A 24092-nucleotide genomic window follows, 5' to 3' on the forward strand; every position below is an offset into this window, starting at 1 on the left:
AGACTTAGACTTAGAGACTTAGACTTCACTTTACATGTAACCATAGAGATTTTCCGCCCGCAAGACAGAGTGTTTTTAGATGTCCGTCTGTCGAAATTGCTCGCATGTTACAGACCACCATGGCAGTACTTTTTTTAAATGTGTATTTTATATGTTTGAATGTGTTGCTAATGACAGTGTAGCACCTGAGGAAGCACCCGTGGTTAGCTGACAGCCTGCGGTGAGGTTTCCTCTGTCTGGGCTGCATGTTTTCAATAATGCAGAAACACGTTTTCTATCAACTGTCAGTTACAAACCTCTGGGAGGAGGTGGATGGTGAATATTATCATTTCTCTGATCACAATTTCATATACATTTGTCAAAACAATGCTTCTGTGACTGATGAATAGCATGCTCAGTTGAGTGGGGTGTTATTATTCTCTGATGCTAGTATAATTGAATTTTTTTTCTGTGACTAAAAGATTAGTTTTTGGTCATATACTGTTTGTGGTGCAGTCAAAGTTGAGCTTCGCACCAGAAAATCTCTGGCAGCTCTCAACTATCCATCTCCGATTTATGTTGGTCTGTGGTTGGTGTTTTGCTCTCAGTTATAATGCAGCTTTAAAGCAGAATGCTGTGGTGTGTGTGTTGTTGTTTTTTTTTTGTTTTTTTTTTTCAGTGCATTTCAGAAGTCATCTCCGTGATTTGTAGCATGTTGCTTATCATTATGGACTTTTATAATTGATAGCTTCAGCACTTAGTAATTAGTGGAACCTTTGAAATTCCTAGAAATTTTTACTTGATGGTATTAAACAGCCAAATGTGAATATTCTACATGCACTATGACATGGAAGTTGTGCAGTAAATTGTTGTCTTTTAGGTTACCCTTGATTTATTTATGTTTTGTTGTCTTTTTTACATCAGTAAATGTGGTTGGCATTGAGAGATAGTGCACGCTTTCTGTTAGTAATTGGGGTCTTATATGGTTTCTTTTTTTTCTTGTGGTACTTTTTTTATTACATTTTGACCATTGTATTCACTTAAAATGTCAATTTTATGTATATGGAAAGAGACATTTATCAGCAAAGTTCAATTTAAATAAGTTCTGTGTGATTTATTCTATTCTTTTTTTCCTATTTCAGGTTCCCATGCTGACTGCAATTGAAGAGCATAAATATTCATACTAAGATCTCTAACAAGGATTATATTCAAGATTTGGAAGCTCTTTCATCACCTTGACTACCTCTTTGTGAAAAACTAAACAGCTAATCAGCAACCATGCCGATCCTAAAGCAACTAGTGTCTGGCTCCCAGACCAAGCGCCGCTCACGCATGGACCTGACCAGGGAGATGATCAGTGCTCCACTGGGCGACTTCCGTCACACCATGCATGTAGGCCGCAGTGGTGATGCGTTTGGAGACACCTCCTTCCTCAGCACCCGCTCGGGGGAACCTCCCCCAGAGACCACATCTTACCCCAGCTCTCCCCGCCCTGGCCTCCTGTCTCGCACCTTCAGGAGCAGCAAACGCTCCCAGTCGGTGACCAGAGTGGACCAGCAGAGAGACAACACTCTGATGGTCTCTGGTGGGTCACCCACTTATGTGAAGAATGCCATGTCTCTGCCCTTCCTCAATGACGAAGACAGAGGGGACATTATGGTGGCAAAAAGTCTGTCCTCAAGTCCTTTCAAGCAGCAGGGGGAGGTGGATGGGAGAGGTGCAACTGCTGCTACTCACTTCCTGGAGCTGGAAGAGCGAAGCTTCGGTGAGCTGACTGAGCTTCCGGAGAGCTCCCGCCACTTCGGAGGAGGCATGAAGCACGCCGAGTCGGTGATGTCTTTCCACGTTGACCTGGGACCCTCCATGCTGGGTGACATCCTGGGGGTGATGGAGAAGGAGGATGACGATCTTGGCTACGAGGAGGGCAAGAGCAGCGAGGGCCACGCCTCACCACCTCTCAGCACCCACGGTGAGGAAGAGGATAGCATGGAGAGAGAAAAAGATGATGATGTGGAGGAGCAGATGGAGGCAGAAGAAGAGGAAGAAGCAGCAGAACTTCTGCAGCAGCAGGACTCTATGCATCCAGGCACTTCTATCGATCTGGGACCTGAGAATGGAGGGCCCTACACCCCAGAGTACACTCCCGAGACTCGGCCCAAACACTTGCAGCATCTTGACAGCTGCTCCATGTCCAGCTCTGGCTCTGCTGCAATGGATGAGAAACCAAGCAGCCAGATGTATGCAGGAGATACAGACAGCGCCACCTTCAGTGCCCCACCAGAGGAGGAGAGTAACTTCTCCTCTTTCTTGGAGGATGAAGACGATGAGATCCACGTATGAGAAGAAGCCTTTTTAAAAGGGGAAAAAAAGGACAAAGATCTAGACGGGGGGTGTGAAAATGGCACGTCCTTTGACGGTGTGGATTTGCACTTGAACAGAAATAAGTCACTGTTGTCAGGAATTGTGGGAATGGAACAGTGAAGATGACTGAGGTCTCCTGCAAGGAGAGAGTGACTGCTCTTTTAGAACGAGCCCCAGCTTTATCTGTCAGAGAGCCTTACCCTCCACTCTCTGTTTGTCAATCTGTTTTTCCCTTTTGAACACTGAGGGAACTGACATGGAAGAGCAGCCACTTTTTAAATATGGAACATTCCAGAAGTAAGGAGGGGAGACTGGTTAGAAAGAAACTTTTGTAGGAAAAACACTTTCCATAACTAAAGCGCAGTTCACGCTTTCTCTCTCTCCCCCCCCCTCTCACTTGACGTGTCACATGTGCTTTTTTCATTTGATTCGCCTCTATTCTTGTTGTGCTTTTTCTCTCTGGCTGTGGGACATCAAGAGGCCTAAGCTGTAGAAGAGGCCTCTGTCACCACAGGATCACTGGTAGGTATCTTGTCACAATAAAGGGGGCTGTGTTTGGCACTGAGTGTGAAGCCCTGCCTTGAGACCCTTTCATCTAAAAACTATTATAGTAAAGTGCCATGGATCTGTCAGTTTTTTCCCTTATGTAACTCAGGGTCCTTGTGACGCCACTCAAAGGCTGCCATTTCCTGCTGTAAAGCTGGACCACAAAGCCCAAAAACAAAATTCTCTTCTGTTTTTAATTCACTGTGAGCGCCACACAGGCTTAGTCACAGTGTAAATTTGAGAAAAGCAGGGTTGTAAAGCTAATGGAGATACATTGGCCTGAATTAAGTATAGAGCATGGTGTTACTACAGGAAACCAGAGGTGTAAACCATGGTGTGTGTGGCACACTGGAGAGGGACTGTAACTGTTTGTTGTCTCTTTGTCTCTTTTCCAATGATAAGATGCTTCTTTTTTTTCACCCTGAAGCCATAATGATGACGATTTTACAGATTTACGTGAACTGACATGAAACGGCTATCTTCCTCTGACTAATCTGTCATTTCATGTTGACTCTGAAAAGCGCCTGATAACCACTTCCTTCCTTGTTTTCATACATCCGAGCAGCTGCAGTGGTGCAACTGAACCATATAAAAGATGTTGATCCTCATTAGTCCAGGGGCTGCCTTAATGTATAAAACAGATTCCACTACTACTCACAAGGAGGAGGGCTTTAGCGTATGTATTGTTGGAAAATCAGTGCACCAACAGGCACAATTAAACCAGACACTACTAGTATTTGGTGTTTAATACCTGTTGTTTTTTATCTTAGAAAAAAAATTGCTATATTTCTGTAATGTCTGTTTGAAGAGTGGATGAAAAAGAAAGACACAGGCAGCAATAGATGCAAGACCATTAAGAAAAGATTGCTATTTTTATGCAAGTTGCACAGTCATTGCAGCTTCACTCTATCTCTTGCATCATTAAGCCGTGGCCAGAAGTATTGAGGCTCAGTTGCGCTGATTGATTTCACTGCCTTAACTGAAACTGACAGATGTGCCAAATCCTAATTTTCTAGCCAAAAAATAATTTTAGTTGCGAAGCTCACTTTTGGGAGAGCCCCTCAAGTCTGTCTGCCACTTCCTTCTCTGTGTGGGTAATCAATGTTGAATTTAAGTTCAGACTGAGTTTCAGCTCCTATGTTAATAAAATAAAAAATAGTGCTCTAAGGTGTGACATCATGCCTGAGAAATAAAAAAAAAAAAAAAAAAAGGATGAATGAATTTGCATAACTGGATATTTATATTTCCAATCACTGAAACACTACATAATATATATTCAGGTAATTTCTTGGGTTAACAATTTTGTGCAAATGGGAAGTTGTCTGTGTTCCCCTTTCTGTATAATGTTGTATATTATGCCTTACTGTTGTCATCTTTACTGTATATTTACAGCCTTTTTTTCTGTATTATCCAAAATAACCTATATTTTTCAATAAAAGAAATCTTGAACATCTTTACTGCTGCATATTTCATTGCCGGTTGCGTCAGAAGATAATGCAGTAGAAGTGCTACTCAATCAGCAGCATTAACAAAGGAATTCCTTGAGTGCCTTCTCTGTTTCCTGTCACTATTCTTTGGCTCTCCCAAAAGAGGAAGGAAGGAAGCAATCGAGGCCTAGTTGGACATGTCTCTTAAGTATTCGCTAGAAGAGCTGAGAATGATGTGATGAGTCATGAGTGTGTGTGCTTGTGTGTTTGTGTGTGTATGTGTGTGTGAGTGAGAGAGAGATAAAAGAGTGTATGTACCCTTGGGGCAGCTATATTCTCATCATGCTGGAGAGGTGAATGATGATGGAGGAAAGAAAAGTTTATCATTATGGAGAACTACATTCATAAACAGTGATGACAGGTAATTCTTATCGCCCTGCTGATTGGACAATGAATGAGTCTGGCAGCCACATAAGACTGGGGACCTGCTCATCATTATGGGCCCTGAACTGTTATGTCACTTTTGATTTCACAGACCGTGCTTTGGCTTTTCACACGCTGGTGAACCTCCCTGCCCTTTCAAAGTTCAGTGCCCACTGTGTGGTTAACACTGGGCGCAGATGGTTCAAGGTCTCATCCTGCATTCTACTCCACATTAAAGCTGCATGCTGAAAACACCACTCCATTCTACTTTGGTGTCTTTCTTCCCCCCCGATTCAATCTTTCATCTCCACTTCAGGGGATGTTTAATCTCCTTCCACTTTCACTTTTTCACAGTCACATTATACCAACGTCCAATCTGCCAGAGGGCTAGAAAAAGTCATTATTCTTACACTTGTGGTAAAAACAGGCCATTTATATTGATTGTTGTGGTCAATACAAACCAGTAGGGTTATTGATCCTACTTTTCTCTCTGTATCAAGTCATTATTCTTTTTCAAGATTGTTGGGTTTTTCTTGTGTCTTTAAAGAGGAAAGACTAAATCTTCACTAGTCACCACATTTGTTTCGAAAATTCTTGTTCTTTTTAACTGAATTATATATACTGTATCTCTTGTGCTGCTGGTCTAGCCAAGGAGCAACTCACTTTGTCTAAATCTTGTTATCTACTGCCATCTAGTGGTGGTCTGAGGCTCACATCTGGTGATGGGTGTGTCAGTGAAATGGCTGATTTGACTTTAGAGATGTAAATGGAGCTTTTTTAATATCTTTGTATCATCTTGCACCACAAAACTTAATATTGATGAGTTTTATTTTATCATTACAGTTTCTACAGAAAAACAGAAGACAAAAGATAATTTCTAACTCATCACCTAGACTGTCAAATTAGATTATTTGGTTGATTTGTAGAAGGAGGTAGGATGTGAACACAACTCTTCACGTTTTCCTGCACATCTGAACTCGATACCGGAGACGGCAGATTTGTTCAGGAGGCTCAGCTCACCTCCCTCCCCCATAGAAACCCATTGTAATTTGAGTCTGCCTTGCAGCTGTTTCTCCCTCTCACACACCCTGGATGTAGTTTCTCATCTGCTTCAGAGGCTGTCAAATGTCATTTCCCTTTGGTTTTCAACTCTCTTTGAAAATAGTATTTTCTTACTCAGCCGCCGACGGGAGGCGCTCATTGCCTTTAGGTTTATTATGTCAGGAGCCCCAGCCTGGACCCACAACCTTTTCCGCCAAATTCCATCAGCAGACTTGCCGCTCTTCCAGGAGGCCGACGGCATGCTGAAATCTGGAAAGTATTAAACAACCTGCTGGTGGAGGGGACTGGGGAGGGGGAGGTTGGGGGTGCAGATGAAGCAGGGAAGTAAAAAGTGGGGGATGGGGTAGAAAAGAAACAGAATGTAAAATTGTTCATATACCGCCCTTTGCCTGGCTCTGCTCCCTTTCCCCTCCCACACACACACACACACACACATTAGCGTGTGAGCTACCCCCCCAAAAAAAAATCCAGACCACTCCCCAAGCAGCTCTAGCGTTTTTCTTTTATGTTTGCAGCAGTATTTTGCAAGTCCTTTTTTTTAATGGGTCATAAACAAACAGCCGGTTCTGCTGTGTAGTTCTGGGGGGAGAGGTAGGGGGAGTGTGTGTGGGTGTGGTATGTATGAGAGTGTGTGTGTTTGTGTGGGGGAGTGTGTGTGGAGTTGTTTGCTGGCACAGAACTGGAAGGCGAGTGTGATGGTCGAAAAAAGCCCCAACTGTGTGTTTGTGGCTGGAAGCGAGAATGAAAAAACTGGATGCCATCCAGACATCCTTTCCCATGCCTTGATACACACATATCTCTGACCAAATGTATGCACAGCATCTGGGAGGGCACACTGTACCCAGCGAGAAGACCCGCCCATGAGAAAACGTATAGAATCTGAACTGTGCCAAGTTTTAAGCGAGCAAGAAAGAAATTAATCTTACAGGGAGTAACATCTGTCTTTACTGTTCCATTTTCCTTCACTCTGCTGAGATAAAGTTAGACTGTATTTCAAATGTTATTGTCATTGATGATCCTCTTGTATATTTGTTAGTCAATCTGTAAAGACATCTTTTCTTGGCAGTCTGTTTACTGATTCAGTCTCAACACTTATTGTCAAAGCCATTTATCTTTGCCTTTACAACATCTGCCTTTAGTTCAGTCTGCCAAACAAAATGTAAGACGATCAAACTAACAAACGTTATCATTAAGAGAAAAAAAAAATCCCTTTGTCTCCTCAAAGATAGGCTTGAGGTATTCCTCCAGCAGTGCACGGCTCAGCACTATGGATATTGGTGTTAACAGGAGCAGCGAACATAAACATTCCAGTACCCAGCGTTGACCTCTTGACCTCTAAACCCTGGAACTGCAAGAGACCACACACACGTGGTGGGAAGAGGAGCGGGGAGAATGTAAGACTACTCCGGTGTCCTTGCCTTAAAGAGCTTCAGATGCCTGTGCTGAAGACTGAAAAATTAGCCCATCCTTTAAACATCAGTGCAGTCTTCCTGCTTGGGGATCGTTGCAGGTATGTCAGAATGTGGGTATGGCTTTCTCAGACGGAAAGGTTATTCCAAGGGAAACACGGCTCCCGTCTCTCTCTCCCCCTCCCCACAACTTCTTGTGCAATAAGCAGTTCCTTTAATGAATCTGGAGATTGTGTCAGAACTTCTTGTGTTAGACTCAAAGACTCTTGTGTGGTAAAAGTGTTTTTCCATCTTGCAGAACCACAATAGCTAAATGCGCCTTAAACTCAGCAGACTGAAACAATGTATTTAACAAACTTTTATTGTCCTTCTTGCTATGAATGAACAAGCAAACGGCTAGAACAATATATGTAAATATTGATGTGTTTTTCAATCATAAAATCAAATTCCACCATGATTCCTCAGATGTTCCGTCCCATTTTCTGCATCTAGGACGTGGAGGAGTCATTTTGCCATAAGCGCAGAAACAATGATTCATCCCTTCACTTTCCATTCTTCCGTCCTGTCTGTGCGGTTCTGTGCTAAAGCTGTCTTTCTCCGCTGAAGAGAAGAGCGGTTCCTGCAGCCATGTGTGTCCCCAGGAGGTCTGGACTGGCCTGCACTCAGCCATGACCACATAAGATGGGGCTGGGGGCTCTTCTGCTCTAAACCCCCCCCCCTCCTCTCGGCCAGGGGCTGCTTCCCTTCCAAGGCCTGTCCACGGCTGGCTGACACTGGAGGAAGGAGAGCACACACATGCTACCCTCCCCCGTACACCCACACCTTTAGGTCGCTGTGAAATGTAAACTTCCACACACACAAATCTTTTCGTCAGTTAAAGTTAATGTATTTCCACTTATAGAAAAAAACAACTTATTGTCCTTCATCTGTGAATGTAGCTCATTGGTAGGAATTTATCAGTGAACCCAGGATTGATAAAAACTGGCTTCAGATGTTGATCATACAGCGAGGCTACATCCTTGCCAACATAGACTTGGCGCCATTCCAACAGAGGCTGTATGTCCATACAATACCCTCCTTGTTTGGTAGACACTGCATGCCCACTGTGGAGCGAAATACTCTAAAAGCTGACCAGGAAGTAAGGGATCAAAAGGGTCACTTCCCAAAGGCCAGCTTTAAACTTTGACCTTCTAGTCCTTCTCCAGCTTAATCTTCCCACTCTGCCGACATAATGAGTAATACCAGTGCCACTCATTTACTGCAGGGGCACAGTGAACTGAAGGGCAGTCTCAGAGATTGATTCCTGGTGATAATCTGGAAATAAGTGGCTCCTTTTGTGCAACACATTTCTTTCATTTAGCACCTCTTTTATTCAGCAATCTATAGTTATTTTAAAAATACATTAGCCTTGCATGTTGAAAGCACATTTCTCTGTGTTTCTGCAAACTAATTTCAGCTCTGCACATTCTCAAAAGTACTTTACATTAAAGGAAATTTAAAGTTTATTGCACTTATAAGCAAGTGTCAAAAAGGATACCAAGATATGCAACTCAAAATACTTTTTATATCAGCTCACAGCTATGTTAAAGAGTATTTAGTCTTTTCCTCATTTACTTCTTACTTCAGACTTGGCTGGGTGAGGCCTCTGAACATTCCTCTGTTAACTTTATAAAACACAGTGTCCACTGTTCACATGGGCTAAACCTCAGTGATTTCATAGTGCGCCCCACTAATATCACTTTCCATTACAGTCTATCACCTTCCTGTTTTCATGCACCCTTCACCAGTGGAAACAATGTAGCAGCTTAAAGTCTCATTGACTCTCCTTAAATCTCAACAGCATCATAAATCAGGGTGTGTCTAGAGATAGAAAACAACACTGGAGTGAAGAATCCCAGAGCTCCATTTGGTGAGATGACTTTAAAACACACTGGGTACTGGGTGTTGGTCCTCCTTTTAACAACTCCGTCATCCAGTTTATGCACCCCTCCCTCTAGCCATGGTTCCCTCAGGGCTGAGCTGGAGAGGAGAGGGGGAAAAGTCCGGCCGATGCTGGCTCTCTTCATCATCCTACCGGCCAGGCTCTGACTCTCCTCCTCCTCCTCCTCCTCCTCCCCCTCCACTGAGATTACGCATCCAATCAGAGCTGGCAGACCATAAACAGATGTTTCGTGTGTGTTTGTGTGACTGTTGGGGTTGGGTTGAGTTGTGTTTATTTTATTTTCTCTGATTATTCAATGATTTACATTTGACTTATACTACTACTAATAAAACAATTACACTTAATTTAATGATTCAAAAACAGACAAAATATGCTGGCTGGAGAAAAGGATGCAAAGTGACATAAGAGTGAAAATTTAGCATAGACAGTATTGTAGCGCTGGCCCTCATTTCCGACAATGCATTGTGCTGGACTGGGTAGTGTGTTATGTTTGCTGTTTTATGTTCCAAAATGCAAGTGTTATTTTTTTATATTTTTCTGCTCTATATTAAATAACATAAATCATTAAAGAAGACAGTGGTACAGTGGTAATCCCTTATTCATGTAGCAACCGTCCTGCAGGCATGCATGCTATAAATGCAAATTATCACTCAAAAACAGCAAAGCACACTTATTTGATCTCTTAAATAACCTTAACATTCTCATATCATGTCATGAGATATTTTTTCTTTCTGGGTGGATTTAGGCTTAATTTCAATCCACATTTAAAGCTAAATTTAAATCTATCTGCAGTATTTATTTTAAACCTAAAAACTCAATGTTACGCTCTGCATGTAGAGGGGCGTCTGGCTCTGAGCTTGGAAGACGCAGCTGAGCATGAGGCCATCCCCTGGCTTTTCCTGTATCAGACAATTGCCTTTTGGCGTTGTACCTAGCGTGGTAAAGCCTGGTTAAAGCCCTCTCCGCCCCTTCCCATCTGTAGCTGTTTACTTGACTGACAGCTCACTCAAAGAGGCAAAGAAAGTCATGGCAGATTCATCTCAGGCGAAGCACTGCCTCATTCACACCACAGTCTCCAGCAAAACGTCATGTTGACAGCGAAAACCTCAAACTTTGTGGGAGTGGGGTGTGTGTATGTGTGTGTGTGTGTGTGTGTGTGTGTTCAGGAATTCAAGTCTGCTTACGTGGGTGTTTGACCGACTTGGTGAGCAAGAGCGAGGTTGGACAAAAAGTAAATCAGAGCAGGATGGGACGAATAGAGAATGAATGGTTAAGTAATCTTCCAAATCACTTTCCTTTTCTTTTTTTCCTTCTTGCTATTCTCCTGCTGCATGCTCCAGCTGTGCCGCTGCTTTGGGCCAGCCAGGAAGTGTTGGAGGGGGGAGTGTTTGGGGTGGAGGCAGGGTGAGGTCACTGAGCTGTTGGCCCCTGGGATGGGAGGAGAGACACTTGGCCCACTGTCACAGCTCTATCTATTCATTCTTAATCGTATTGTTAACCGAGCCCTTCACCAGTAACATATGGTGTACACACAGTCTACATCTGGAACCCTGCACAGTGCTGCCATTTTGTACGCTATCAAACACTGACCCCCTCTTTCACATATGTTCCCATGCACACACAGACGTGCATAGTGAGTGTGAGTCACCCACAGAGCCGTAGGCATATTTAGAGACCACTGTGTAAGTGCCTGGCCCTGCGTGCTTGGGATGCCTTGGGTGTGACCAGGGTGGCCTACAGTGTGTGTGTGTGTGTGTGTGTGTTATGGTCGATCCAGCTGCCTGTCGTCTGTAGCCTGTCCCATCACTTCTCACTGAGGGAAGAGAGCCAGCCAGACAGCGACTCAAGCAGACACCACACATACACACACACACACACTCACAGAGGGAGGAAAGGCTACTCAATGGAAAGAACTGCTGATAGAATTTGGAATTTCCTGGTCACTAGCAGTTTTAATCGGGAATTACGCATTGGTCATTCTCAGGCCTTCACAGTGGCGCTGAAAATCCCACACCGCTCATTATAATTCTACAGGTGAACCACAAAAAGTCGAATTCAATAATGAAACTGAGTTGCCATTCAGCTTATTGATAATTAAATACAAAGCTAAGAGGTGAAACAGTATTATCGTCACCACAGAGTTTCCATTTTTCCATGAAGTTTCCAGTCATCCATTGTGCAACAATTGCACTGTAGTTAGTCTGGTGATTCTCAGGAATTGGCCAGTACAGCCTACTCCCTCCTCCCACAACCATGTGTGTAGTTTTCACAGACAGGGCGATCTACAAACCCAACTATGACCTCAGAGAATTAAATATTCTCCTTGGAAAACCCCCACATCCCCAAAGTAGTAGTTTAGGATGTCAGCTGCATTATGATTGTATGTGTAGTTTCTGTGTAAGAGAGAGATTGTGTTTGTGGCTTCAAATATGTGACTGTTTTTCCATGAGCATGCATCTCCAGCTTGTGCTTGCTTTTGTGCTTTTAACACGTGTCTGTACTTGTGGTATTTATACTATACATTAGTTATTAAGCCCAAAAGACGAACATTAGGGCTCGCAGGAGCCCAGCTTTTTTTAACAAGGTTGAAGCTGAACTGTAGTCACACTGTAATGAGAGCCCAGGTAATTGTTTTGAAAGGGTAACTTTATAATGGAAAAATATAAAAACAACCCCTGTTTTCAATTAAGTCTTTCCATCCCATCCCCCCCAACTCTGAAAAAGTGGAGAGTCCAATCCAAGCTGCCATGCTATATTTTCTTCTCTGAGTTCACCACTTGCCTACACCATATGGCCAAGAACAGGATTTAATGTAATTTTTCCGCTTGCACTATTTAAACCTCAGTTTTTGGCCTTGGAAGTTGACTGAGGTAGTTTTAATAGTAATTTTTCTCCAAACCTTTTTCTTCCAGTAGGAGAAAATGCCCCCCCAAACATTTAAAAGGCTGAAAATGTATAGATATAGTTTTTTAACACTGCATGTTGTTCTTGACCACACCCAAATTTTGTCACGAGAGGTTGAAATTCATTACATAAAGGAACTTAGGAGAACATATGTTTTGAAACACTCATAGGGGTGGGGGAACAGGCTAAGGTCTCATCTGGAATGCATAAAGCATAACAATGCATCCCAACATCTCTCATCACTCTGGATGAAGAGCGAGGTTAGACGGGGGTGGGAGTGGGTGGGATCTGCTATGTCTTAAATCCTGCTGGAGTAGTGTAGGATAATGCTATAGTCTGTATACATCAAGCTGTCTGCTTCCTGTGCTCTCTGAATACATGTGAAAAATTTGGACTTTTTGGGGGGAGGACACTTTTAAGTTTGTCTTGCACTTAGGTCAAAGTGATAATCTGCTAGATCTGTGTTTTATGGGGATTTTGGACACATCTTTCATGATAAGCGCTGACTGTTGTTTTGTTTAGGCTCCACATTTTAGAAGATACTGTCCCACAATCAAACAATGTGGGCTTGATTGTGTTAAATGTTTCCTTTGATTTTCCTTTAAGGACATTTCAATTCCTGTGGCAACAGGCTTTCCTGTTATGGTGGTTATCACTGTTTGTGGTAACTAAACAAGAGGTCTTTTCTCTTTATTATAATTAAATAGTTTGTTCTTATTTCTTACTGCACAGAAACTCGAATTTTGTTCTTGGAAAACCTTAACAAACATATTTAGCTTTTATAAGCCTTTATGAACTCATCACTATGACCAAATTGTATAGTAGCGCATTCAATAGTTGTCCAGACAAAAATGATAAGCTGCTGGTGGTGCAAGGGGAAAAGCCAGGGGATCACCAAAGTCAGTAGGATTAATCCTCTATGGACAACGAAGACCTATTTTGTGCCTGGCATTTCATCAAATATATTTCAGTCCGGCCCAAAGTGGTGGAGCAACTGGCTGAGTGACCAGCCAAATTTACCATCCCTAGAGTCATCCTGCTAGCAAACAAAACAAAACAAATATATTGTAATCCTATCTTATTGCTTTAAAGCCAGGGAGAGACATTTCACAGACAGTGCTTGGGTTGATCTTGGAGTTAGAGAAGGGTTATAAGAGCAATAATATTTGTGCATTTGTGGATGTTTTCAAGTGTGTGCATTATGTATGTGTGGATTTGTAGCACGTGCTGGTGCATCTGTGCATCTGCCAGGAATTATCAGTCCGTCCTCACCTCCTCTTTCACTCTACCACTGAGAGGAGCTGCCAGTGGGTTCGGAGCAGATCTCGTGCGAGTGGCTGATCTGGGCTGCAGTCCAGACCGATGCCGACAGATGAGCACACACAACACAGATTCTCCCCTCCAAGCCAGGCTTTACGGCACGGCCGCAGCTTCCTTTGACCAGGCCATGGTACAGTCACTAGGCTAGCCATCACATATGCATATCACCACATTTCCCAAAGGCAAACCAAAGTTTGACCAGCCATCTTCTTCTACAAACACAGACAGGAAACCAAAACACCATGAGTATTATGGATTCCATTATCAAGTTTGGCTTCATGTATCAGCAGCTGCATGACTCATAACGTAAGCAGTGGGCCTGATCTAGACAGAGATAAAGCTTGTTCAGCAGCATGCTTAAGGATGATCTTATCCGTGCCTTCTTTTACACAAGACAATAGCTAGCCCTTTGCTAGACGTCCCAAAGCTAATAATCCACTTCTCAGCTGTTTTACACAAACATGATAATATCCACCGTGTTACACTTCGTATAAAAATCTCTAAATGGCCTCAGGGTACCAGAGCTACACTCACTAGTGCTAATCATGTAAACAAGTCTTACCTCAGAGAGTAAATGAGCTCAATGCTTGGTGTTTACACTGGCCTTTCATGACCTTTGACCCAAGTACCAGCTCTGTATATCATTTCTAAAATAAATAAATGCCTTCGATAATGCACCAATAGCCAGTTAGAATCTAATCCTCATCCTTAAGGTAGACCAGATTTACAAAACTAAGTGCTGGCAAACACTTTGGGAAAGAAAAAATTCCCTGGCACACACCTTTCTTTAAGTCTGACTTGGCAGATTGTAAAGGAAGTGCTGCACTGTTAGCTGTCAGAGGAGCACAGATACTCTGCTGGAAAAAGATAGCACATCAGCAGGAATGAGGAAACCACTGATAACAAGTAGGCAAGAATTATTTTCTTCTTTGGTAGTTAAAGGGGATTTTAGCTGCAGATCCCAAAGCAAATGAATCATATGACCAGGAGTGTTTATTCAGGCACATTTGATTGTAATTAAAAACAACGAGCATAGTGTGTCTGATGCATCTTAGATATTTATCCATAGATAACGGAGCTGTGAGATTTCTGCAGAAATGAGAGCAAGGCGATTCAAATTGAATTCTTTCATAGCTTTTATTGCTTCATTCCAAACCCCTGAGGCCAGTATCACTCTGATTCGAAGCAACAGTTTGTATGCTGGTCTTCTTGCCTGTTGGGATGTGTGTGCCGATGACATCGACTCCAACAGGAAGCCAGGGGCTAATGATTAGCACATGTTTAGGATCACTAGGGTGCCACAATCTGGAGTTCGTCATGCCGTATGTCTCTGATTTATTTGGTTGTTGTTGCTTCACAGGGAGGGGCAGGCCCATTTCTAAAGGGAAAGAAACCAAGCCCCTCTCCCCTCCATAACATCTTGGCCCGCTTTATCTGATTTAGCTCCCAGCCAATGGAGATCTTCAGTTAAGTCATGGTCCGTTTTTGAGCTTCAGAGTGTAAAATGAAAGAGGTGAGATGGGGCATGCACGGCACAGATGCTTTAATGTGATCCTGCTTTACACTTGCGCACAGACCTGCATATTATGTAGCTTTTCACACACAGCAGAGATATTTTTGATAGCGCAACCTCTCAAAGATAAGATGCAGACATGTAGACCTGCTCATATTTTGAGGTGAAAGAATGAGTGAGCTCGGCTTTTTGTGAGTGTGTTTTGTGCATACTTATGGCCCGTGTCAACACGCAGTCTAGTATCAGTGTCATTGTGTGTGACTGGTGTAACATGGCCTTGCTAAGTGTGCTATCTTTTAACATAGGTCTGAGTCTGAATGGCTCTTCCTGCGTGGTCTGTGGGATGTTATCTGATAGTCACTAAGTGGCAAAACACAAACACTAAGAGCAGCACAGTGAGGCCAGTTTGGGCCTGATGATCAGGCAACACAAGGTAAGCGCCATAGACATCCTGGAAAGCAGAGATGGCACCGTAGAGAGGAATGTTGCTGTCTACGGTTTCAAAGTGAACGGAGGGATGCAATTTGACCAAACCACACCACAACACAAATGAACCCAAGCTGTAACAAAAATGTGTGAAGTTCTGAGAGCAGCTGGTGTGAACTCCAAGGTGTTCCAGCTGTGATAAGCGAGATATATCCAATGTTTTTTTGGGACAGGCGTTGTCAGCTATTCCTGATGACATTTGACTAGACTGACTTCAGAGTTTTAGTGTTTCCTCTTGTTTTGGCAGGGGTTTCCATAGGTGAAGGAGGACTGAGGCGTTCCATCATTCCTCCATATTCCCACAAGTAAAATATGCCTGTCCAGCTGTCCCACTAAGACGTCCTACAGGCAGTCATGTCCAAAACCAAAACCACCTAATCCCTAATTGTCTCACTCTTCCCTCAGTCCCATGTTTGCTATTGGAGCTGGAGCAGTCCAAAAGAGTCATATTGGCCACTCCTGCAGGTGGAGCCCAGTGTTGTATACAAGGGCTGGGCTTAAACTGAGGCTGACTCACTCAAAGTCACAAAACAGCACACTGTTCCAGTAATGCACCTTGACTGTAACACGAGTCTTGACTTGACTTTCAATGTGATATTAACACAAACCTGACATCATTTGCACCGATACCAGAAAGAAAACTGAAAGTTAGCACTGACCTTGACTCACAGCCTTAAACACTGAAGACTAATCCAGATATATTTGTTAAGTATAGATTCAGATCTATATTTTAACAACCATGTCAAGGAAATTACAAAATCAACATATATTATTGTAAGAATATTAGAAGTTTTAGATAATTCATGTCCAAATTGGAGTTATCCACACCACAGATTCTCTTGGGGACTGGTATTATTTCCTATTAACAACATAGATTTTTCCAACAAAGCCACAGCCCAATGTTTCATAGCATTACAATCTGTCCTTTCATTAAATGACAGTGAAATCACCATGACGCCTCTGTGGTTTTGTTTTAGGTCAGCTGTTTTGCTCGGGATACTACTTAAACAGCACTGAAGCACATTTGCACAAATCCATGAGGTTGATTTAGGGAAATACTCCTGTTAATATCCACAAACTTTGGTAAGGCAACTTTCTAAAACAGATCACCTGTGTCCTGATGCCCTCAGTGAAACAGGGTGTGTCGGTTTCAAATTTCAGCCACAGCCTAGCCACAATGGCTGTGACTGTGCCTGTTTGCTTTGTAATCCTTCACTTTCCAAAGACGAGGAGCTGCCGTGTTTTCATTTAATGGGGGTAAAAGGTTTTGGATGGTTTCCAGTGCTATCAGCCATGTAAGAAAGATCATAACTCTGCAGGGCTATGGCTGAGCTATCACTGACAGCACAAAGTAGCTAATCACTCAGAGAGGTTGGCACTAATAAGAATGCGGGCTAAAGTGTGAGAAAGCCTTCACGTCTTTCACATTGTCCTCACATTAACTGGGTGTGTTTCACACAGCATTAATTATGACAAAACTTTAAACAGTAACTGTAATAAAGACTCATTAAAAAGGCTACATGTGCATGTTTTTATAGAAACATCCAACCACTAATAATATGATGGGCGCAATCTCACAGTTTATTGAATTAAAGTTAATAAAAGTTGTAATAAAGAAAGGGTGGGACTCTTGTAGCTGCAGCTCACTGCAAGTGAAGCTTCATTTGCTGAGGAATGTATCACAGATGCTGTATGAGAGTTTACAACAACAGCAACAGAATTGCCTTACAGCTTCAAGTTATTGTTTGTTATTATTTATATAGATATTTTAAACTCCAACAGAACAAAATAGATCTGAATTCTTTTCTGTTTCTGTTTTCTGGAGAGTTAGACCACTTTGACATTAATAGCCTCCACACACACCTGCTCCAGCTAGGCAGCCAGGTCTGACTTCTCACCCTGCCGCCCCTGCTGCTGCTGCTGCTGGCACTGCCCTCCACCTGACCACTGCACCAATTACATCTTCATAAACAGCAGCGCGTCCAGCTGAGTGGCCGGGCTGATTGTCAAAGAGCCCTCTCTCTCTCTCTCTCTCTCTCTCTCTCTTTCTCCTTGCCTCCTCACGGGCACTGCCTCACCCCCAGTGAGCCTGGGCAGCAGCTTGCAGTTCTTCCCCTCTCTTGTTTACAAACACAGACCACAGGAATCCACCTGAGGAGCCAAAAAGCTGCACAGCAGAGGAGAGAGAGGGCGTTCAAGCTGTGTTCTCTGACTGCAGCAGCTGATCACAATCACGTTTGGACTGGGAGGGTTTTCAAAATAGCAAATCGCGTGTGCTTGTTCTTTTGTCACTGTTGTCGTTTGCGTGCTGGTTTGGTTTTGACAACTTTGTCACTTTGTGAGGAAATGGCCCGAGACCACAGCGTAATGAGGGTTGCAGAACCACGGCGGGATCTTTGTCACTCATCCTTGAATCGCTTGTGTGCGTGGAGCTCCAAGCCGTTCCATCAATTTAACATGACCGAAACATTGCACCGTGTTAACTCCCTTCGGCACTGGACAAACTCTCCCTCCTGTCTGCAGAAGCAGGAGTAAACATGAGGCGCACACACACACACACACACACACAGTGAGAGAGAGGCATTCTGGGCATACCGCGGGGCCTCCAGAGGGCTGGTCTGTCCACATGCATACAAACACACACACACTATCTGGATAAAACTGCTGGACATGTGTGGTTTATGGAGCTCAGTTTGCATATTTTGAGTTCAGCCGGTGGGGTTGACAGTCCTCTTGACTGTCCTGACAGCTAGAGTTCAAATTGTTTGTATTTCAGGTGTGGCTGAATAAAAAACATTAACAGACATGCATGGTGCAGTATGCAGAGCGTGCACACCTTGATGCAGCATCAGGAATTTTATAGGGACCATAAAGACACCACAGCTATAAAATGCACCAATAACACATGAATCACAAAATGACAGAGAATCATTGACACAACATGCCCTCGCTGGAATTTAACTGGATGTGTTATAGGTGTGCAATAATGGATGTTTTTAAAAGGCATAACACTACATTTTTAAGGCTTTGCGGTTTGCAAAATAATACCATGGGATACTCCATACAATCCTGTGGACTTTAGTACAACCCAGATGATAGGCTACCACGACAAGAAGAAGAAGAAAAAAAAAGAAGAAAAAAAACGAGAGAAGGTTTTGGAGCGGGCCTCTGGTGACGTGCAGGGCCTGCAGGGCGGTGTTCTCAGAGGCAGAAAGAGTCCGACTGGGGTGTGTGAGCCACATCTGGAATAGTAGCTACAGAGAAAGACTCGAGAGGAGCAGAACACCGCTGATTCTTTCCCCAACTCTTCACTTCAGAACTCCCTTTCCACGGACACAAACCTCTCGCTTTGCCTTTTTTTTGTAAGTTGGACTAACGTGTTGGGGCTTTTTGTTCTAGTTTGGTTTCTTTGGGTTTTTTTTTTTCCCCACTCATACAAACAGGACTTCACCACTGGACTTTAAATCGACTTTGGATTTACTTATATAACGCGAAAATGCAATTATGTGTCGTCCATCAGCAGTTTAGATATGAGGCTCTATAGGCTGTAGTTTATTCTCACACCAGAGAATAAAACGGCTGAGGCGCACGCATGGCGGCACTACGCTGGAATGTTTTTCATGGAGATGGGGTCGAGTTTGTCTCCAGCAGCATGCATTGATTAGTCGTGAATCAGTCTTTATGCTCATATCGACCTACTCTGGTTTACGCCAACCTTTTCTTCTGCTTTTTTTTTTTTGTACTTATTTTGCAAACATGCGTCAGTTAAATTAATGAGTTGTAATTAAATCATTCGGACTTGTAAATGGATCCAAAGTTCATCGAGTTCCACAGCCTGACTTTAAAGTTAACATTGAGCATTTTTAGCCCCATCGGGAAGGAATTAAAGTTCCTTCCTTCTTTCTTTTCTTTCTACGTGTGTAAGGGGATACTTTCACATTGAGGTAAACATTGCGGTTGGTGCACAAGTGAGGATATAGCGCCATCTGGCGTCGGGATGAGCTGATGTGGCGCTGCACACATAAGGGGTTCTGGTGCGGTTGTAACTTCATGTGGATTGACTTTTTTTGTCTCATGTTTCTCTCTAGATCTACTTGAAAAAATGCTGCTCATCCTGCTTGGAGTGCTCATCTTGCACCTTATCATCCTCATTCTTCTTATTGTGTCAACAGCAGTCAGTGTAAGTTACACTTTGTTCAGTCCTAATTGTGAAAAATGCTGAATGGAACAGGGACATGGTGTGAATAAACTAGCACAGAGTCCAGCTGCTTTATGGTGTGATCATTAAATATTGGTGCTTTGGCTCACACTTGTACTGTGGATGCTGCAGTGTATTTTAATGCTTCTGTGTTGCTCTTGTTTACCAGACCTGGTCTGTAGATTCGGATGGCAGCACAAATCTATGGTACAATTGCATGGTAACTAATGGAGGCTACCACTGCAAGCCAGCAAGCAATGAAGGTTTGTCAGAATTCCTGAAAAACAAACTAAAATGATGCTTATGAATGTGTTATGAATGTGTTTTTATTCACGCTCTACATCATTTCTGTCTGTCTTCTAGACTGGATCCAGGCAGTTCAGGCCCTGATGATACTGTCAATACTCTTCTGCTTCTTCTCCCTCATTGCCTTTTTGTATCAGCTGTTCAGACTGGTCAAGGGCGGACGCTTCTTCTTCACCGCCATCTTCCAGATCTTTGCAAGTGAGTATGACTTCATCACACGCTGACTGCTCACACCCCGAGCAGATGCTGGGTGGAGTTGTGAGATCATCAACATTCGCTTCAGATTTGCCTCACCTCTCCTTTCGTCTCTTCCCTAGGTGTGTTTGTGATGTGCGGAGCGATTATCTACACCGTGATGAGTCCGGATGATAGATCCGATGCACAGTTCGGCTACGCTTACGTGCTGGCCTGGGTGGCGTTCCCTCTCTGTCTCGTCAGCGGCCTCATTTATATCGTCCTGAGGAAGAAAGAATGAGAGATGGAGCAGAGGAGAAAAGAGGAGGGGTAGTAAGGATTCCCCCTTTTACAACAACATCGCACTGTGCCTACTGCCCACAGACCATAGACTGACATCCCAACAATACAACAAAAGTGCATGTGTCACTAACAATTGTAAATACTGACATTTATCACTGCTGGGGATCTTTTTTAGCTGTATTTTAGTCCGTTAGATCACATGCTGAAAAATATCACACCTATTTGCTTTGTGAATTTTAACAAAGGCTGAGTGTCATCACACATTCTCCTGTGGTGATTTCAAAATGTGTGTATAAATGTTGTTGGTGACATACTGACTTTTGTTGCATGCTTCCACAAATCCATCATGCGTGATAACAAAGACGAGTAATCCTTCAGTACAAAGATGTACATAATGTCTGTGGTTTTTAGACATATTTATAACATTTTTACATACATGTTGTACATAGTGTTGTCAAGTTAACATTTGTCATGCTCATTTACGTGATAGAGTTCGTGTCTCTCACAAATCATGCAGCTGTGCCAAAGAGATGTCGCTTCAACTGCCAGAGTATCAAGTTTTTTTTTAAATGTCTTTTTTTTTCAGTGTCCAATGCTTTGAACCACGTGCCTTGCTCAGAATATCTGTGTTCTTCTTGAAGGAAATGAGAACATCCTCAGAAACTTAAAAAATAACATTAAGAAGTGTTAATAAATTCATGAAGTTTTTTTGTTTTTTCTCCTGAATTATCATTGTACTTGATATGCCAAATAAAAATATATTTTGCATTTTGTAATCTAGTTTTGAAAAATGGTGCTTTATATCTACTATTGTTGAAATGTATACTTTGTGTTGCAAGTGTGTCATGTCCTGTGATTAATTTGCTTTGTGCAAACCAAAGTTTGCATTTTTGTCAGTATTCTTCTAAATAAACCTTTTGAAATTAATTCTACTTACTGTTGCAAAGTCCCGCTATATGCACATATTACAGAAGTTGGTTGTGTGCAAATTGAGTGTACATGAAGTGTCCACACAGTTAAACTTTTATCTGATATTTCTAAATCATTGATCTTACTCTGAAACTCATACTATCTGAAATATTAATTGTGTAATACACTGGGACCAGCAAATGACCTGAGCGTTGAACACTAACCTTCAGTTGCACATGGCTCCATGTAGTAGCTCAGTTGTACCACTTGGGGGAGCTGTGACAATATACTCCCAGGACCCATTCATCTGTTGGTGGAATATTTGGGCACCACATAATCATATTTTAAGATAAATACTTTCAGTTTAAATACAGAATGGCATCTTGATGAATGAAAAAGTACAGTTCAAACAATAAAGTACAATCAAAGCTTTTGAACAGTTAAAAATCACTATTTTGCACACAGTGACTCCTAATAGAATAATTTATCAGTAAAAGTGCTTTTTATGTACCTTTGATTTATTGATTCCTCACCATCCACACTGTAAACAGACACACTTTGGAAAGCAAACAGCACCACCTGGCTACAGTTTAAGGACATGCTTATCAACTGCTGGAAACTTGGCAGCGTGTGCAGACATTATTTCAGCAAAACAGCATAAATCAAAGAATAGAGTTAAATGTGGTTCAGGAAAACTGCCTCAACAGCATCTCTGTGAGGAAAAATAAATAACATTTCTAAAAGTAAGCAACTATATTTGGATCATTAGCTGCTACACAGTAATGTGAAGCTTCACATAAAAGACAGATCTTTCCTTTTGCCTATCAAGTTTGTTTCATCTCTCAGATGTTGACTACATAGATCATACCAGTGAGTGCACTTCAATCCATGTGCCTCTGTATTATATGTTGTTGTAAAATAATTGGAGACTAAATTTACAGAACTGAGGTGTGAGAATCACTATTAAAAGATGCATTCATTAAGTATTTGTTTCAATGGTGGAAGAAGTATTCCGATCTTTTTACTTAATAATACCATATCACAGTGCAGAAATCCTGCATTTAAGATATTACTTAAGTATGAGTACTTGAGTATTAGCATAAAAATGTACTTAAAGTAAAAGTACTCATTATGCAGAATGGCCCTTTGCAGAATAATACATATTATATTGCATTTCTTTTCTTTTTTTTTTGTGATGCGACAACATGTACACATCACTAATGTTGCAGCTGGTAAACGTGTTTCCAACATCTTTTGATACTGCTGGGTAGCTTAATCAATAATAATATATCATTAGTTGAGTTATGTTTTGTATGGGTAATCTGAATCAAAGCAAAAATGAAAAAAACAAGTAAATACTAAATAAAGTGTAGAAAGAGTAAAAAGTACAATATTTTTCTTAAAACTGTAGTGTAGAAATGGAAATACTCAAGAAAGTATCTTAAAATTGTACTTAATTACAGAACTTGAGTAAATGTACTTAGTTACATTCCACCACTGGTTTTATTCTGCAGGTCTAAGAGTCTTTATCTGTATACTTAAAGCAACTCAACAGTGAGCAGAAGAAGAAGAAGAAGAAGAAGAAGAAGAAGAAAAAGAAGAAGAAGAAAAGAAGAAGAAGGGGAAGAAGGAGAAAAAGAAGAAGCATAAGGACTATTTTGTTGATCCAATTGCTTCCACTAGGTGGTGACTGTAACACACTTTTCATCTCATTCATTTTCTCCAGTGCTCTTTTCTAAAGTTTTAAATATGAGAAAAAATAATCAATCCCTCTGTTAGTTGTCTTGGAGTCATATGGTTTAAAATATATCGCTCCCATACTGAAGAAGATACATTTTCTCGCTCTGGTGTTTAAAGCCTATACTAGGGGTAACATGACACTAATCTTCTCTAGTTCTCCCTCTCAGAAGTTGGCACCACAGTGGATTATTGAAATAGGATTCTGCCTTTGATCAAAAGCAGTTTATAGACGTCTCATACTTAATATCAGAAACAAAGTTTATGGCTGCCAGCTCTCAAATCTCCAAAACTACAGTTTGCATATGAGGTTTAACTACAAAACGACTGCTAAATATTCCAACAGCCATTTTACCCTCATCAGATATGCTCAGTCTCTGCGGTGTGGCTATATTTTTATTATTAGCAGTGAGGAAGTGAAATTTAAACAAATATTGCTTTATATGCCTAATACAGTAAATCAGAACAAAAAGGCCCTAATGTCTGTGTAAGGGCCGAGCTTGACACGATTACTATTTATAGTGCTTGAAAACATATCTTATGTGTATATTATATCATTTATCATATGCATCACATCCAAAGAAATTGGTGTTTGAAATTGATATTTTTTTTGCTACCTTTGGACACTGAGATGGTGAACTTTAAATGTAGAATTATTATTGCTTTTCTACAGTACTTATGCTCTTAAAATGTAGAATTATTGTTGTGTTACTATAATACTCATGTTCTTGAAGTTTTACATCATGTTACTTCTACATGACAAGAATCGGAGCATCTTCAGAATCCAGACATTTTTGCAGATAACACCAGCAGGCAGCCATGAAAGATAAACACCAACCTTTTTTTAGCTGACAACCAGACGCCAAGGTGCAATTACCATTAGTTCACATACTACCCCACACCATCTGTGCGCACACTTGTATGCTCATGTGCACGCCTGCAGTACAATATGCAGGAAAACAGAATTCACCACACACAACCAAACATGTGTCATATCCTAAATAACCAGTGTGCATTTTATACAACAATTAATTACGGCATGCTGAACATGCAGACAGAGGATTCAGATCTCATCCTCAGAGTTGTTGTTTAA

General features: G+C 41.9%; 2 protein-coding genes across 2 annotated transcripts in view; both read left to right on the forward strand.

Moving 5' to 3' along the window:
- The window catches only part of cdc42ep4a (CDC42 effector protein (Rho GTPase binding) 4a), a 12578-nt gene extending 8240 nt beyond the window's left edge, over nucleotides 1-4338 (forward strand). The window contains exon 2 of the mRNA XM_035655779.1: nucleotides 1122-4338. Coding sequence (XP_035511672.1) covers nucleotides 1258-2319 — 1062 coding nt within the window. The 5' untranslated portion in view covers nucleotides 1122-1257 and the 3' untranslated portion in view covers nucleotides 2320-4338. The remainder of the gene's footprint in view (nucleotides 1-1121) is intronic.
- A 14228-nt stretch (nucleotides 4339-18566) lies between these two features.
- Nucleotides 18567-21285, forward strand: pmp22a (peripheral myelin protein 22a). The gene is made up of 5 exons (XM_035655316.1): nucleotides 18567-18734; nucleotides 19461-19552; nucleotides 19740-19833; nucleotides 19934-20074; nucleotides 20194-21285. The coding sequence occupies exons 2-5, from the start codon at nucleotides 19475-19477 to the stop codon at nucleotides 20349-20351; spliced, it is 471 nt and encodes a 156-aa protein (XP_035511209.1). The 5' UTR covers nucleotides 18567-18734; nucleotides 19461-19474; the 3' UTR covers nucleotides 20352-21285.
- Nucleotides 21286-24092: the final 2807 nt, after the last annotated feature.

Source organism: Morone saxatilis, unplaced genomic scaffold, assembly GCF_004916995.1.
Source record: "Morone saxatilis isolate NCDOM2014 unplaced genomic scaffold, NCSU_SB_2.0 Contig14, whole genome shotgun sequence".
Taxonomy (NCBI): Eukaryota; Metazoa; Chordata; class Actinopteri; family Moronidae; genus Morone; species Morone saxatilis.